The 16565-nt window shown below is 46.3% G+C and overlaps 2 protein-coding genes across 2 annotated transcripts; one reads left to right on the top strand and one right to left on the bottom strand.

The window, feature by feature from the left end:
* Nucleotides 1-3: 3 nt before the first annotated feature.
* Nucleotides 4-1731, bottom strand: triap1 (TP53 regulated inhibitor of apoptosis 1). The gene has a single exon (XM_062385759.1). The coding sequence runs from the start codon at nucleotides 1474-1476 to the stop codon at nucleotides 1252-1254; it is 225 nt and encodes a 74-aa protein (XP_062241743.1). The 5' UTR covers nucleotides 1477-1731; the 3' UTR covers nucleotides 4-1251.
* A 726-nt stretch (nucleotides 1732-2457) lies between these two features.
* On the top strand, nucleotides 2458-15376 carry supt5h (SPT5 homolog, DSIF elongation factor subunit). The gene is made up of 30 exons (XM_062385755.1): nucleotides 2458-2613; nucleotides 2785-2891; nucleotides 2993-3149; nucleotides 4288-4356; nucleotides 6041-6052; nucleotides 6158-6227; nucleotides 7052-7120; nucleotides 7271-7336; nucleotides 7445-7475; nucleotides 7619-7687; nucleotides 8435-8686; nucleotides 9161-9250; nucleotides 9340-9410; nucleotides 9534-9639; nucleotides 9795-9885; nucleotides 10288-10424; nucleotides 10766-10921; nucleotides 11124-11270; nucleotides 11390-11536; nucleotides 11847-11972; nucleotides 12061-12145; nucleotides 12221-12382; nucleotides 12476-12578; nucleotides 12840-12967; nucleotides 13258-13366; nucleotides 13447-13605; nucleotides 13714-13882; nucleotides 14010-14207; nucleotides 14322-14417; nucleotides 14833-15376. Exons 2-30 carry the CDS (start codon nucleotides 2811-2813, stop codon nucleotides 14971-14973), a joined length of 3297 nt encoding a protein of 1098 aa, XP_062241739.1. The 5' UTR covers nucleotides 2458-2613; nucleotides 2785-2810; the 3' UTR covers nucleotides 14974-15376.
* The last annotated feature ends 1189 nt before the right edge of the window (nucleotides 15377-16565 follow it).

The raw sequence follows: 16565 nt of genomic DNA, 5'->3' as shown, positions 1-16565 counted from the left end.
ACAGAAGTCCGACTGCTTTATTCACATGAACATATTAACAATAAACTTATGTTTCTTCAGATTCTAGATTTGTTGAAGTAGGCACACAGCCCAGGTATTCCAATATTTTATAATTGGACAGACGGTGATGGGAAGTGAGGGAATAAATAACAAATTATTCTGATGAACCCTGAGGCCGATTGAAAGTTCACGTCAAGTCTCTGCCGACTTCTGGAAAGGAGCCTGTTTAATCCTCGAAGATGCAAATTAAAAGACGAAGGAGCTGCCAGAAGCAAAACCCATCAATCACGTCTGTGAAGCAGCTTCTCAGGTCATCACCTCGGATTCAAAGACAGAGATGTTTGTGTTGAAATTTCCGGAGACTTCATCCAAAACTTATTAAGTGCAATCGTTTTTTACAGGTTGACGTGATGATGGTTTGATCTGAGAGCACCAGGTGGAAAACCAAGTCAGCGTTCAGGAACTCTGGGAGCCTCCTCAGCCGCAGGGAGAATAATAAACAGTGTTTTTTTAATATCCGGGAATGTCTCTGTTTAACGTTTCAGGCTTGATTCATAAAGACAGTGACTACTTGTTTCTTAGGGCAGGTTTATTCAGGTCATGGCCCCGGGCTCAAACGAGTGTTCCACCACGTTCACAGCTTTGTCATCATCTGACATGTGGACTTGTGTAAGGGCCACCCGGTGTCCACATGTGACACATCCGGACTCGACAGACCAGCGATTCACAAACTCAAGAAACAGAAATTACAGCAAAAGTCAAACTTCAGTAAAGACAAAGCAGTGACAGGCGTTCATTGACCTTCGACCTGGTTCAAAGAAAACAGAGGAAAATATTAATTAATAACAGCGATGGATTATTGTCCCTTAAAACAACAGGAAAAAATATTTTCACCCATTAAAAAAAAAAGGTTAAATAAAAAGACAGATGTCCGTCCCGATGGTGAGTGTCCAGGTCTTCAAGGACAGAAGTAAATCCAGAAGGTTTCAGCCTGTGATCCTGATTGATTGATGATGTCTGAACCCCAGAGATAAACACAGACACGTGGCAATACACAACTTTGGTTACAGCTGCTGGTTCGTTCCCAAGCGATCGACTAATCGATGAAAAGCGCAGTGGTCTGGGCTACAGCGCCCTGCAGAGGTCAATGCAGACACACGTACCGCCTTCGCGCATGCTCAGTGGGCCTCGTGGACCCGGTGCCCGGTGCCCGGTCCCTGGTCCCTGGGCCCGGTCCCGGCCTCCACCGCCTCAGCTCTCCGGCTTGTCCTTGCTTGGGCCCATGAAGTCCAGCCCCTCCACCGGGATGTCCTTGTCCTTGATGGCCGCCTGCACGCAGCGCTGGTACTTCCGGAAGGTGTCGGTGCACGGGTCCCCCCCCCGGTCCCCCTTCAGGAACTTCTCGGCGAACCAGCGGTTGAAGCACTGGTCGTACTCGCGCTTCAGCTCCGTGCACGCCTCCCCGACGCTGTTCATCTCGGCTGGAAACACACGAGCCACCGCGGAGGGATTCGAACCGTCGACTACTCTGCGTTACCCTCCTCGAGCCGCGGGATGTGATTGGCTGCTAGGCGGGTGACGTCGTACGTAGCTGCGTCAGGGCGTAGCAGAGATCGTGTGATGGGAGAAAACACTCACTGCGGTGGGGATATTTCTAAACTCATAAAAATCAGTTCAGTCCACTCTCACTTGATTTTGGAAAACAGATGAATAAATACATTCTGTAGTTCTTAATATTAATATTAACTGATATTAACATTACATATCATTTAGAGACTCACAATAAGTGCATCAATAATGAGGGAACAAACCCAGAACTGCAAGAACCATGTAAAGTACAAAGTTCTACATGTAAGGGCCACAAGTGTTTTGTTATTTTAATACAAACTCCAAAGTTGACGATTCCATCCACTTCTTAACCGAGGTGTAAATGTGTCTTTAGTCTGCGGAGGAAGACATGGACACTTCCGGTCCGGAGGTCCATGTGGAGCTCGTTTGTGGAATGCTTACTCGTGTTGATCAAAAATAAAACAGTCCGAACATAAAACAGGGTTTCCCAACGGAGGACAAATCAGCAGAGTTTGGAAAAAAATATTCAACTATTTTAGATTTAATATTTTGCACAACTGTTGTTTTGTAAAAAATAATCAAGTTAACTCCGATGTCGCAAGTGAAAAAAGCACATCTGTGTTGAGTCCACGTCGGGTCCCTGTGCTCTGCCCCTGTAGACGTATACTTTTAAGCAGGCCCGGATGCTGCGGCTCTATTTTCCTGTTGTTGCCAGTCGCTCAGCCTGTGATGTTGTGTAATTGTTTCCATATATTTGAATAACAGTTATTTATAAGACGAACTCTTGTAAGACTAAAAACTCATGTTGTTTGAGGATTGACAACAAAACATTAGAAAAACTCATCTCTCAAAACTGAGGCGGAGTGAGACCTCCTTCTCTCTTCACCTACCGACGACCAACTCTCGCGAGAGGACGCCATAGCTTCTCGAAGTCTCGCGGTTCCCCCAACAAACAGGTGAGAGCCGCCGGAGAAACCAGAATAACCGAACTCCGCTCGAGTTGTTCGGCTGCGACGCGTCGGGCGCTGCGGTGGTTCCACTCGGGTGAGTATCCGCCGCTCGGGTCGCACCTGCGAGCCGCTGCTCCGCTGGTACTCGGGACGCTACGGTCATGCTAGCTAGTTAGCATGCGCTGCTGCTGGGTGCTAGCATAACGTGAGCTGCTTCGGTCGCGTCCAACTCAACCCGCGGGGACGCGTCTCTGTTTTGTTTCAGCTGCTGTTGTCTCCGACGGCCGCGACATGTCCGACAGCGAGGAGAGCGACTTCTCCGACAACCAGAGCGACCGCAGCAGCGATGGGGAGGCCGAGGAGGTGGAGGAGGTATGCTAACCGCTAGCGAGGCGTGCTAACCGCCCGGTGGGTCCGCGAGGCGGGTTAAACCAAGTGCGGTACACTTTATTAGTTTGGTCCTGTTTGTCCAGGTGGAGGCGGCGAGCCCCGTGGGCAGCGACAAGGTAGCCGAGGAGGAGGGGGAGGACCTGGAGGATGAGGAGGAGTACGACGAAGAGGAGGAGGAGGACGATGAAGATCGTCCCAGGAAGAAGCCGAGACATGGGGGCTTCATCCTGGACGAAGCCGGTATGAACACATCACTTTGTCTTCCTTCTGTCCTCCTGGTATCTCAGTCCTCCTCTTTCTGCCCTCCCCCCTCTATCCTAACTCCTCAGCTCTGTCCTAACCCCTCAGCTCTGTCCTAACTCCTCAGCTCTGTCCTAACCCCTCAGCTCTGTCCTAACCCCTCAGCTCTGTCCTAACCCCTCAGCTCTGTCCTAACTCCTCAGCTCTGTCCTAACTCCTCAGCTCTGTCCTAACTCCTCAGCTCTGTCCTAACTCCTCAGCTCTGTCCTAACTCCTCAGCTCTGTCCTAACTCCTCAGCTCTGTCCTAACTCCTCAGCTCTGTCCTAACTCCTCAGCTCTGTCCTAACTCCTCAGCTCTGTCCTAACTCCTCAGCTCTGTCCTAACTCCTCAGCTCTGTCCTAACTCCTCAGCTCTGTCCTAACTCCTCAGCTCTGTCCTAACTCCTCAGCTCTGTCCTAACTCCTCAGCTCTGTCCTAACTCCTCAGCTCTGTCCTAACTCCTCAGCTCTGTCCTAACTCCTCAGCTCTGTCCTAACTCCTCAGCTCTGTCCTAACTCCTCAGCTCTGTCCTAACTCCTCAGCTCTGTCCTTCTCCTCTCTAGTCTCCTTCTTCTTAACTCCATCCTCCCTCCTGCCACCAGTCCTTCTCGTCTATATTCTCCCTCTCCCTCTCTATTGTCTCTATCCTCCTGTCTCCATCATTGCTCCTCACTTCTGTCCTTCTCTATAGTCTCCTTCTTAACTCTATCGTCCCTCCTCCCTCTGGTCTCTATCCTCACTCAGGCCATCTCCTCTCTAGTCTCCTTCTTCTGAGCTCTATCCTCCCTCCTCACCTCTGTCCTTCTCCTCTTTATCGTCTCTATCCTCCTGTCTCCGTCGTCCCTTCTCCTCTCTATGTTCTCCTGTCTCTATCCTCCCTCTTCACTTCTGTCCTTCTCCTGTATGTTCTCTCTACTCCTCTATGTTCTCTCTTCTCCTGTCTCTATCCTCCCCTGAGTCCTTCTTCTCTATGGTGTCCCTCCTCTCTATGTTCTCTATCCTCCCTCTGTCCTCAGCGTCCTCTGCTCTGTGACACTCTTGTTGCCTCTCAGTGATGAATCCTTCTTGAATGTGTCTCTCTGTTCCTCTCTTTTTAGATGTGGACGACGAGTATGAAGATGAGGACGATCAGTGGGAGGAAGGAGCTGAAGACATTATGGAGAAAGGTAAAACAACTCAAACTGATTGAAACTAGGTGTGAAAATCCATCAACTAGATGATCGTCTTTCTCAGAAACAAGTCAACAACACAGACCACATGCACATGTCTCTTGTTTAATACAATCTACAGAAAATAGTTGTAACTGGAAAATCATAATCACATCATCTAACACAGCAGATGAACTGGGTTCAGACGCTTCTTCTACTTGGAGTGTTTCCAGTCCGAGTGTTAACATCTCAGAATACACACATTTCAGTATGTTAGTTCTTTTTAGAGTTCATTCAGACTAATGAGGCGGCCAGGTAGAGTGATCAATGGAAGATCTTCTGTGTTTGACACTGGTATGTTTCCTGTAACGCTCTTACTGGACAGGCTTGTCACTGGGACAGTAGCTGGGACGTCCAGACAAATACACATGTTGTGTATCTCCTCTCACTCAAACAATCACAGTGTTGATCTCACTGACTCGCCTACAGAAGTCAGGTTTATAGTTTAATTTCACTACTTAAATGAAGTTATTTCCTCAGGTTATAAAAGCAGCTGTAGTGTAAAGTGCTCAGACTGGTGTTGACCCCTGATGTGTGAACTCTGTGTAGCTTCAGTTAGCGTCGCTCTGTCTGACTCAACTCTCTCTCTGTGTTCCTCTGTCATGCGTGTCCTCTTCAGTTAACGGTAATTCTGCTCCAGAAACTCTCCTGCTCCGATGCCGTCATTTATATCCATGTGTATCTGAAGCCGATGGAATATCAGTTTCATCCATGTGATAAAATCCATTTCACAGAATGTATTAACACGCACCTCATCCGAGCACAGCTGCTTTTAGAGTGTGTAGTTAGGGGAGGAAGCACCGAAGGCAAATCCATTATTGGCTTTCTGATCCAGAGCCGCTCGCTGCACACAGTTACTGCAAATATGAATTTTAATTTTTACTTTTAAACAGTCACAGAGATTTTAGTTCTTTTTAATTTGATAAAACTAGAAATGCGAGTCAGTTTGACGTTTTTATTATTCTTTGGTTTGGATCAAATCCATCCACATGAAAGACAGTTTCATGTTGGAAGAGAGAAACACACTGATGTGTGGAGTGTGCATCCAGAGGTTTGATGTGAACACTTCATATTTCATCCTCTCATTGATCAGTGACTGTTTATAAAGAAGATCAGTGACTGTGTATAGTTTTGTTTCTACCTTCCCCGCTGACCCACATTGACCATCACCGGCCTCATGCTTCTTTATGCTGTTGTGTCTCCATTAATGTTTGTTTCTGTTGTGTTTTTTTCCCATCATGCTTTGTGTCGCTGCTGCCTGACTGCTCCGGTGTTTCCTGCCCTGATGACGATGTCTGTCTCCACCTCCTCATCATCTTCTCCTTCATCCGTCCTGCTGCTGCTCTTAAACCCTTGCTCTTCTCTCCCTCCTTCTTCTACCTTTTCTTCTTTGTCTTCTTCTGTTTCTTCTTTTCTCTCACTCCATCCTGACCGTATCTTTAATTGTCCTTCCTTTCTCTCACCCTCCCTCCTTTTCTTTGATCTCTACTTGTCTGTCCTTCTCTTCTTTCTGTTACTCCTCTGCCCTTCTCTTATTATTCTCTCCTCCGCTCTTTGACGCTATTCTCTTTTTTTCTACTTTACCCGCCCTCCTCTCTTCTTCCTCCTCTTCTTCCTGGTCTCTTCGATGGGTCCTGAGCAGAGCAGGCTGAAGGTAAAGTCAGATTTGTTTCCCTTTTTAAAGTCACAATCCTTAGTCGTTAATTTGAATTCATTTTGCTCATATTAAAATGCACCCTGCCTGATCTGTCCCCCTCAGTGTCCACCATCGACCACGTGGTTCTGGATGAGGACCACTCTGGTTCTCGGAGGCTGCAGAACCTCTGGAGGTAACACGTCTCCCTCCTCTCACACTCAACAGCCAACAAAACCTTTTACCTCGACACAAAGTGGGAGACTGAACCAAGACTCATGTGTTTTCACCATAGATTCCATTTAATTAGATCACATTGTACCTGTCCTTGACTGTGGGGGTGGTAGTCCTTCTGTTTGAATGGAGGAATGAATGAAGCGCCTCATTTGTTTGCCATGGTGACATCATGATGGTACCAGCATCAGCTCCTTCAAGAGCAGTGCTACAGTTCTAAACTACTCCACAGTTCTTCTTCTTGTTATAGTGACACAAGTTATCAGTGTTAATATACAAACTGTTGAAAAAGTAGGGAAACCTAATAAGAATGTCTTTGATTTTAATTTTTTATTCATTACTATGAAAAATACTAATGCAGCCAACACCATATCAAATGGGCAACATTACTATTAAAGCAAAATAGATTTAGATCAGATTTAAATTAACTATTGTTAGTAAAACAATGAGAATATCACAAAAGCTGGTTTCAGACATGAACTGTAAAATGATCTCGGGGCATCTTCCAGAGTTCGGTTTCCCGTCTCCTCGGACATCTTAATGTTTGTGTGTTGATGAAAATCAAATTGAACTCTCCTCTTTATCATGGAGAGTTCATCTCCATCAACTGATCCCAGAACAGATTCCATTCCCAGTCGTTATTCTGCCTTCATCCTGGAACCTCCTGGTGACAATATGACGTGCTGTGTGTTTCTGCTGATCTGGTGTTTCCTCCTGCTTCGTTGGGACCATTTACTTAGCGTTTCTTCACCTGGCTGTGTGTGTGTGTGTGTGTGTCTGTTACAGAGACTCCAGAGAGGAGGCGCTGGGTGAGTACTACATGAGGAAGTACGCCAAGTCTTCAGGAGGAGAGCAGTGAGTATATCTTTATTCACACAAGAAATATAATCGTTAAGACATGACTGAGGTGATGTTTTATTTTGAAACCTTCCTCACCAGAAGCCAATGAACATGATCTGGAAGTTTCATCCAAATTTGTTGTTTTTCTTCTTCTGTGGTGCCCAGTTACTCTGGAGGTTCCGAGGAGCTGTCTGATGACATCACCCAGCAGCAGCTGCTTCCTGGGGTCAAGTATGTAAACGCTCATCAACCAATCAGCTTCCACTCCGTCAGAGATCAGATTATTTCTTAATAGATCAAGAAGTTGATTTAATGTTGAAACTTGTTTATGTTCATCAGGGATCCAAATCTGTGGACGGTCAAGTGCAAGGTGTGTTAATATCGTTAATAACCTCACACACAACATCAACACTGAGGAAATAGTTTTGAATGAACACAACCTTAAAGCCACACACACACGTTTTCCCTCATCCACACATCCTCAAAGGTCCGGACATGTCTTTGTTTCCTCAGATCGGAGAGGAGAGGGCGACAGCCATCGCTTTGATGAGGAAGTTCATCGCCTACCAGTTCACCGACACAGTGAGACCCTCTGCCACGTTGTTTCACTCTCATTTGAACGCTCGGCTTTTATTGGTTGAACCCTGATGTTTATTGTTGATGGAGAATTCAGTTCTTTTACGGTTTTTATTCACTTTTGTTTCAACAAAATTCAATATCACTTCGCGACCATACGTTCTTGGAATCAATCAATCAAATTGTATTCGTATAGCCCATATTCACAAATCACAACTTTTCTCAAAGGGCTGTAACAGGGTGTGACATCCTCTGTCCTTAACCCTCAACAAGACTCAGGAAAAAACTACTAAAAACCTTTAACAGGTACAAATACGTAGAAACCTCAGAGACACATGTGAGGAGACGGACACAAGTCAACAGATGTCACGTGAAGGAAAACAGGATAAAGGTTTTTTGGTCGTTAAAAATCTGCCAATCCCCACAAAGTCTTTAACAGACATATTAAAAAACGTTTAATTTACAGATAAACATCAAACAAATATATCAAATTCTATACATTTACTTCTGATTGTAGTTATTTATGAAAGTTTAGGGTTAAACTATATACATATCAATTGTTGTTATATCTTTCATCAGGGTTTGATAACGACAACTTGTATATAAATATAAAATAAATATATAAATGTCGGTATGTGAAATATTTTTACTCCCTGATATTGGTCAAATTAAATTCCATGTTAGTCGGGCTTCAATGGGAATTTGACCTTTACTGCCTTTTTAATCAACCCCCCCCCCCCCCCCACCTCACAGCCCCTGCAGATCAAGTCGGTGGTCGCCCCCGATCACGTTAAAGGCTACATCTACGTGGAGTCGTACAAGCAGACGCACGTCAAGTCCGCCATAGAGGGCATCGGCAACCTGAGGATGGGCTTCTGGAACCAGCAGATGGTTCCCATCAAAGAGATGACCGACGTCCTCAAGGTCGTCAAAGAGGTCACGAACCTGAAGCCCAAGTCCTGGGTGCGCCTGAAGAGAGGCCTGTACAAGGATGACATCGCTCAGGTACACCGTGATGTCACAACCAGGAGCAGTGATGACTCATCATGACTCTTCACTCACTCTCATGTTTATGTGAGATCAAATATCCACAATGAGATGAAACGTGTTCATCGCTTCACTTGTTTTATAAATAACCAAAAGAGAAAACGAGCCGAGCGGGATGTTTGAGGTTTATTAGTTTGTTTGTAAATTTAATCTGATCCTTTTTCAGTTTGCTGCTTCTTCACTGTGAGTCTTCTTCAAATCTTTTATCAAACTGAATCTCTGCGGCTGCTGCTCAGACAAAGCACTCACATGTTAAATGCTTTACTTTTTCATATATATAAATAAATTCCATAACTTAGAGGTGTTTCAAACTGGTGAGTCTGTTAGCATGGGTTGAGTCATATAATTGAGTTCACAGCTCACAAACCCAGTGAGACGGATCTTTGCTCTTCACTGAACTGGTGGTAAAAGGAAAGTGACTCTTCTCTCCAGGTCGACTACGTGGAGCCGAGTCAAAACACCATCTCCCTGAAGATGATCCCTCGAATAGATCTGGATCGTATCAAGGCCAAGATGAGTCTGGTAGGGCCAACCTTCACCTATTAACTGGTTCATTAACTCCTTATGGTCGCGATCCAGTGTTTGATACTGGACTGTGTGGTCGTCTGCAGAAAGACTGGTTCGCTAAGAGGAAGAAGTTCAAGAGGCCGGCTCAGAGGCTGTTTGACGCCGAGAAGATCAGGTACAAACACACAAATGATACTGTGTTGTAATAAAGGCACACAACCCAATAAATGTCTAGAATTTAGATGTCCAGAGGCTGTACATTGTGTATCTGACTGACGGATGATGGTTTGATTGACAGGTCCCTGGGTGGGGAGGTCAGCCATGATGGAGACTTCATGATCTTTGAGGGGAACCGTTACAGCCGCAAAGGATTCCTGTTTAAGAGCTTTGCTATGTCTGCCGTGGTAAGGGATCACTGCGTAGAACGACTCTGGTTCTCCTCAGTTAGAACCTTGAGTTGTTGTTTAACTTGAGGTTCTGTCAGAAACCAAGGAACCACAGAACCGAGCCTGAGCGGAGCACATGCAGCACTAACTTGAGTTTTTGTTTCTGTCGGCAGATCACCGACGGAGTGAAGCCGACTCTGTCAGAGCTGGAGAAGTTTGAGGACCAGCCTGAGGGAATCGACCTGGAGGTGGTCACAGAGTCAGGTGGGTGTGTGTGGGCGGATGTGTAGCTGTGTGTGTCTGTGTGTGTGTGTATGAATCCAGTTTTAAGTCATCGTTTGTTGAATTCATGAGAAAATTTCGAACCCACCACATGATGTGGAAATGATTCTGAAGATGTTTTCAAACTCTTCAGAATCTGAGGTTTGATTTTTTTTTTTTTGTTGTGTTTAACTATAAATTTATTATAAATGACTATACCAAAAAGAAAACACAAATATAATCGTTACAATTATAATAAATTTGACCTAAAACTTCACCACGGTTGATATTTTTTGTTTTCTGTTCCTTCCATAATTAGAGTAAATTTTAATGTGATACATGATTGATTATCATAAATGTTAAAGTACTTAATGATTTGTGTTTTGTGTCCTCGTGCATGAGCAGGAAAAGAGCGTGAACACAACCTGCAGGCCGGTGACAACGTGGAGGTGTGTGAGGGGGAGTTGATCAACCTGCAGGGGAAGATCCTGAGTGTGGACGGCAACAAGATCACCATCATGCCCAAACACGAAGACCTGAAGGTACACACACACACACACACACACACACACACATACACACCCACACGGGTGGCTGTGGCTGAGGGGTAGATTGGTCATCCTCCCACCTGGGGGTCGGCAGTTCGATCCCCAGTCTTCCCCATCTGCATGCCGTAGTGTCCTTGTGCAAGATGCTGAACCCTGAATTGCCCCCCCCCCCCCCCCCATAGAACAACAAAGTGCTGTGAATATAAGCTCTGTATGAATCTGTGTGTGAATGTGGTCATCAAGACTAGAAATGTTCATATAGATAGAAAACCCTTCACACATTTCAAACACACACAGGCTTCATCCACACCACCTAACTCCCTGTGTTCATGTAGGACCCCCTGGAGTTCCCGGCTCACGAGTTGAGAAAGTATTTCCGGATGGGCGACCACGTGAAGGTGATCGCTGGTCGATATGAAGGAGACACCGGCCTCATCGTCCGAGTGGAGGAGAACTTTGTCATCCTCTTCTCCGACCTCACCATGCACGAGGTACCTGCTGTCGATCACTCGTGAAACCAGTTTGTCTGTGACACAGTGAAATGAGGCTGATCTGAAAGACTGAGTCAGTAAAAGAAGTGAAAATGAAAAATTGTTCTTCTGAATTCTGAGGAGTAAGAAAAGATCTCAGATTGAAATGAAAGACACGACAACATCGCGTGATCTACACACTGACCTCGGCTGTCTCACCCAGTTGAAGGTATTACCCAGAGACCTGCAGCTCTGCTCGGAGACGGCGTCCGGCGTCGATGCGGGGGGGCAGCATGAGTGGGGCGAGCTGGTCCAACTGGACCCACAGACGGTCGGCGTCATCGTCCGACTGGAGAGAGAAACCTTCCAGGTAATAGTCTGCTCCGGGATGGAAACGTCAGCACGGTGAATACAAGCAGAGTCTTTGCTCAGGTCAACATGGGGGGTTGTGTGACGGTGCGTTGAGTGAAAGGCGTGTGCGTCCCTCAGGTGCTGAACATGCACGGGAAGGTCCTGACAGTGCGCCACCAGGCGGTGAACCGCAGGAAGGACAACCGCTTCGCTGTGGCGCTGGACTCGGAGCAGAACAACATCCACGTGAAGGACATCGTGAAGGTCATCGACGGGCCGCACTCCGTAAGGACGCAGCTCGTTTCCCTGCTTGAGCTTTGAACTGGGTCTTCATGAACATGAAAAAAGATTCTCGCTCGTGGAAGAGCCTGTGCATTCATTTGAATTTAATTTGGTCTTTTTTTTCTTTATTCGAATTGTTGGATCTTTTTTGACAGAATGATTTATTGTATATTCTGTCTCTACGCTCGGGACACCTAGTGGCCACAGTCATTTTGTTTTCAGGATGTCCATTTGTAACTCCTTAAGGGTGTGTGTCTGCCTATGACATGGTGTGTTTGTGTGTTACACTGTGTTTCTTGTGTTTGCGTTGTAGGGCCGCGAGGGCGAGATCCGACACCTGTTCCGAGGCTTCGCCTTCCTCCACTGTAAGAAGCTGGTGGAGAACGGAGGCATGTTCGTCTGCAAGACCAGACACCTGGTGTTAGCCGGTGGATCCAAGGTCAGCACCTCATTGGCTGCTTGATCACCTCTGTGTGTTCCTCCTTAGTGACATGGGTTGATGAGTTTGGGGTGTGTTCATCTTTCAGCCCAGAGACGTGACTAACTTCACGGTGGGAGGATTCGCTCCCATGAGCCCTCGCATCAGCAGCCCCATGCACCACGCCGGAGGAGGTGAGTGGTCGTCGGCTGCTCTGTAGCACGAGGAGTTAACACAGAGTTTGATGTTGTGTTGCTGTGGTCGTCCAGGTGGTCCGCAGAGAGGAGGAGGAGCCGGAGGAGGTGATAGAGGAGGAGGAGGAGGAGGCGATAGAGGAGGTGGTGGAGGAGGAGGAATGGGACGGGGCCGAGGTCGGAGGGACAACGAGCTGATTGGTCAGACAGTTCGTATTTCTCAGGGACCTTACAAAGGTAAGACGACACAAAGTCCCTGTGACTGAAGTTTTATTTAAAGAACCTGAATCAGAGACAGTTTGATCTGATGAGTTTCCCTCCTCTTCCCAGGATACATCGGTGTGGTGAAGGACGCCACCGAGTCCACAGCCCGAGTGGAGCTGCACTCCACCTGTCAGACCATCTCCGTGGACCGGCAGCGCTTAACCACCATGTACGTACACGTCTCACAGATTCACACGAAGGAAGAAATACTGTGTTGTGTAAAATCATAGAATATCACAACTGATACAAAAACATGGTTAAATTATTACATGTTAAAGAAAAGATAAAAAATATCCAGATCCTCATCAGAACGATTTGACCCAGTTCCATCCCTCAACAGAGTTTACTGGGATTGTGTTCTGTGGTTCAAACTGAAACTCTGTGTTCTGGTGCTGAGTCGAGTTCCTCTTTGTCCCGTCCGTCCCTCCAGGGGAGCGAAGAGACACAGTGGAATGACGTCCGCTCACGGGCGCACTCCGATGTACGGCTCCCAGACTCCGATGTACGGCACCGGCTCCAGAACGCCCATGTACGGCTCCCAGACGCCGGTGCATGATGGTGAGGCTCCGCCTGTTCACCTGACGCCTACAACACAATCATATTGTTTTATGTTTATTCTGTTTTCTGTCAGAATCCATGATTTGTGAGTTTCTCTGTTCATTCTTCTTTTTTCTTGTCGCAGGATGTTTCTATGTTTTCATGATCAACTTTAATTGTTTGTGCAACAAAAACACTTCAATATAATGTTCATAGAAGTCGGAGGTTACATTTTATCATGATGTTTTTCTTTGGTCCTCATTAAACTGAACTGTAGAGCTCTATATAAATACCGACCGCTTGTCTTGTAGCTGGAAACCGTACGCCTCACTACGGCTCTCAGACCCCGCTGCATGATGGGAGCAGGACGCCAGGTCAGAGCGGGGCCTGGGACCCCAGCAACCCCAACACACCTTCCAGGTAACACAATCAACTGGTGCAGGTTCGTTTCTCTTCCTTCTTTATTGAATATGTTAAAAAATATTGTCTCTTCTCTGCAGAAATGACGAAGAGTACGACTTCGGCTACGATGACGAGCCCTCCCCCTCCCCTCAGGGATACGGGGGAACCCCTAACCCCCAGACCCCAGGTTACCCAGAAGTCCCCTCTCCTCAGGTCAACCCTCAGTACAACCCGCAGACACCTGGCACGCCCGCCATGTGAGTCTTTCCTAAATGTCTAATTGATAAAAAAGATTAACAACTTCAGCTTCAACATTTAAAAACATTTGTGTTCTTGTGTGTGTGTTTGTGTGTTCGTGTGTGCAGGTACAACACAGAGCAGTATTCTCCCTATGCAGCTCCCTCCCCTCAAGGCTCCTATCAGCCCAGTCCCAGTCCTCAGAGCTACCACCAGGTGGCGCCCTCACCAGTCGGCTACCAGAACACACACTCTCCTGCCAGCTACCATCCGACGCCCTCCCCCATGGCCTATCAGGTAGGAGGTTCAGATGTGAGGAGAAATGATGTTTAATCCACCACATCGTTGTCATTTGACTTATTTGTGTAGTTGTAGTTCAGATCAGTGAAACCGGAAGTGCGTTTAACAGTTGTTCTGTCCACAGGCCAGTCCCAGTCCCAGTCCTGTGGGCTACAGTCCCATGACGCCTGGAGCGCCCTCTCCTGGAGGCTACAACCCTCACACCCCGGGCTCCAACATCGAGCAGGGCAGCAGCGACTGGGTGACCACTGACATCCTGGTCCGAGTCAAAGACTCCTTCATGGACCTGATGGGACAGACGGGCGTCATCAGGAGCATCACGGTAACACACACACACACACACACACTTATTTTCCCGTCTGTCTTATTTTTGTGAACAAAACTTTTGAAAAAAATTTTGAATCGTTTGTGTGTGTGTGTGTGTTTTTGTGCGCAGGGAGGGATGTGTTCAGTGTTCATGCAGGAGTCGGAGAAGGTTGTCAGCATCAGCAGCGATCACCTGGAGCCCATCACCCCCACCAAGAACAACAAGGTAACTGCCCCCCCCCCCCCACCACAGGAGATGGTTATTGTAAAGTTTATCAGAAATGATGTAATGTCCGAGTTTCATCATCACGTGAAACGTGTGTTAACGTGCGGCGGCCACAGAAGCTCTCGAGAAACATGTTCATGGTTCAGACGACTTGGAGCTAAAAGAGTTATTTCATGATTCTATATTAAAAGTCTTTAGGATCTTAATTTAATTTTTATTGATTAAAATAGATTTTGGTTTTCATTTAACACATATCATTTATTATGGTTCATTGACTCACAGAAGCTTCTACAGAATTTAGAGACAGGAAGCATTAGATGATTCTCCAGGAAATGACATCGCTGGCTGGTGAACTTCCTGTTGTAACCCCCCCCATGAGTCTTCCGGTGTTAAGTGGCGCCCCCTGTGTGTCCAGGTGAAGGTGATCCTGGGAGAGGACCGCGAGGCCACGGGCATCCTGCTGAGTATCGACGGAGACGACGGCATCGTCCGCATGGAGCTGGACGACCAGCTGAAGATCCTCAACCTGAGGTTCCTGGGACGCCTCGAGCACTGAGAGGCCGGGGGAGCGAGGGAGAGACGCGTGTGCCCCACACAGACACACACAGACACACAACACACAGACAGGTGGGAGTGCAGGAAACACACAAGACTGAGATGAATTGAGGGCCAAAGCAGGAACGTAGATGAGGTCACAGCGAGCAGCAGATTCCCTTCAAACTTCCAGAATGTTTCTGACCCACCAACGAACATCTCTCTCTCTCTCTCTCTCTCTCTCTCTCTCTCTTCCGGGTTCATTTTTTAGTTTCTTAATTTTTTTTAAATTTTTCGTTAGGGTCACACTTTTCTCCTTCGTGGTCTGACTCTGTTTTTAGTGATTTCTAAATGGTCTGTTAGTTATTTTGATTTTCCAGGTGCCGGAGGGTTAAGAAATAAAATAGATGTCAATAAAATGTGAACCTGTGTGCGTTTTCTATTTGTGAGTGTGTGTGTGTGGGTGGTGTGTGTGGAGGTGTTTGTGGAACCCAACCCACAGTCACAGTCAATGTGAGGGAGGTGAAGATCCCATCATCGACCTGCTTCACACCTGAGGCCCACCACAGTGTTCAGATTCACTGTGGCAGCTGAACATCAGTAGAACTCAGGAGCTGGTGGTGGAGTCCCAACGCAGAAGATCCCCCAGTGGATCGGTTCTCCGGCTCTGCACCAGGAGGTTCCTCATCTTCTTGTGCTGCTGTGTCAATTGTGAATTTCCTCTAGAGAGGATAAAGGTATCTTATCTTCAACATGTATATGAAGTGTTGATAAATTTGTTATGTTTGTAATCACGTTGGAAATCCCTCCCTTCAGCCTGACAGTCCTCCCAGTGGGGGAAGAAGGTCCAGTTGGCTCAGGTGCTGGTGGACTTCTTCTTCCTCAGCTCCAGATTGAAGCCTTCTTTGGTTTCTCTGTCTTCTCAGGCAGCTGCTTGTGTTCGGGCTCAGGGAGAACGTTGGAGAGAGACTCCTTTAAGCTTTATGCTTCTCCTCCTCCTGGAGCTCATTGTTAAACGTCTCCTGTTGGATGATGTAGGCCACCTGCATGGGTGGGGGCCCGGATCCCTCCATGACTCGTCCAATCAGATCCCTTTAAGCAGAAAGTTTCAATGAGGTGTTCTTATATAAATATGTATATGGATTAGAGACCTGATGATAAATGGAACGTTCATGATAAACAGAGCACGAGCATTTGATATAAAGCATTGAACGTGTCTCTGATCTTAATAAGTTAAAATTCCTTTTCATCAGGAACAATTAATTAATTAAAAAAAAAATTGTTTACTTTTATATTTTTCATAGTCATATTTCACCAGTTTTTATTAATAGATGAGTTGAAAACCAAAAGTCTGGATTAATAATCGCAGATTCAGAACCTACTTATCTAAATGTATTATTGTTCTCATCAATATTCATGAATTATTCTCTGTGAAATAAGTGAAAATGTAAAATAATATTTTATCTCACAATGTTAAAGACCGTGAAAGAAAAACCGTGAATAGACAATTACTGCTGGTTCTTAAAAGTCCAAAACTCAATAATCTGAATTTATTGTATATAGTCAAATACGTTTAGATACTACGTATAAGATCTTAAATATGTTTAGCTAAGT

Source organism: Platichthys flesus, chromosome 4 (genome assembly GCF_949316205.1).
Source record: "Platichthys flesus chromosome 4, fPlaFle2.1, whole genome shotgun sequence".
Lineage (NCBI taxonomy): Eukaryota > Metazoa > Chordata > Actinopteri > Pleuronectiformes > Pleuronectidae > Platichthys > Platichthys flesus.
The sequence above is the reverse complement of the archived record's forward strand: the minus strand, read 5'-3'. Positions and strand labels throughout refer to the sequence as shown.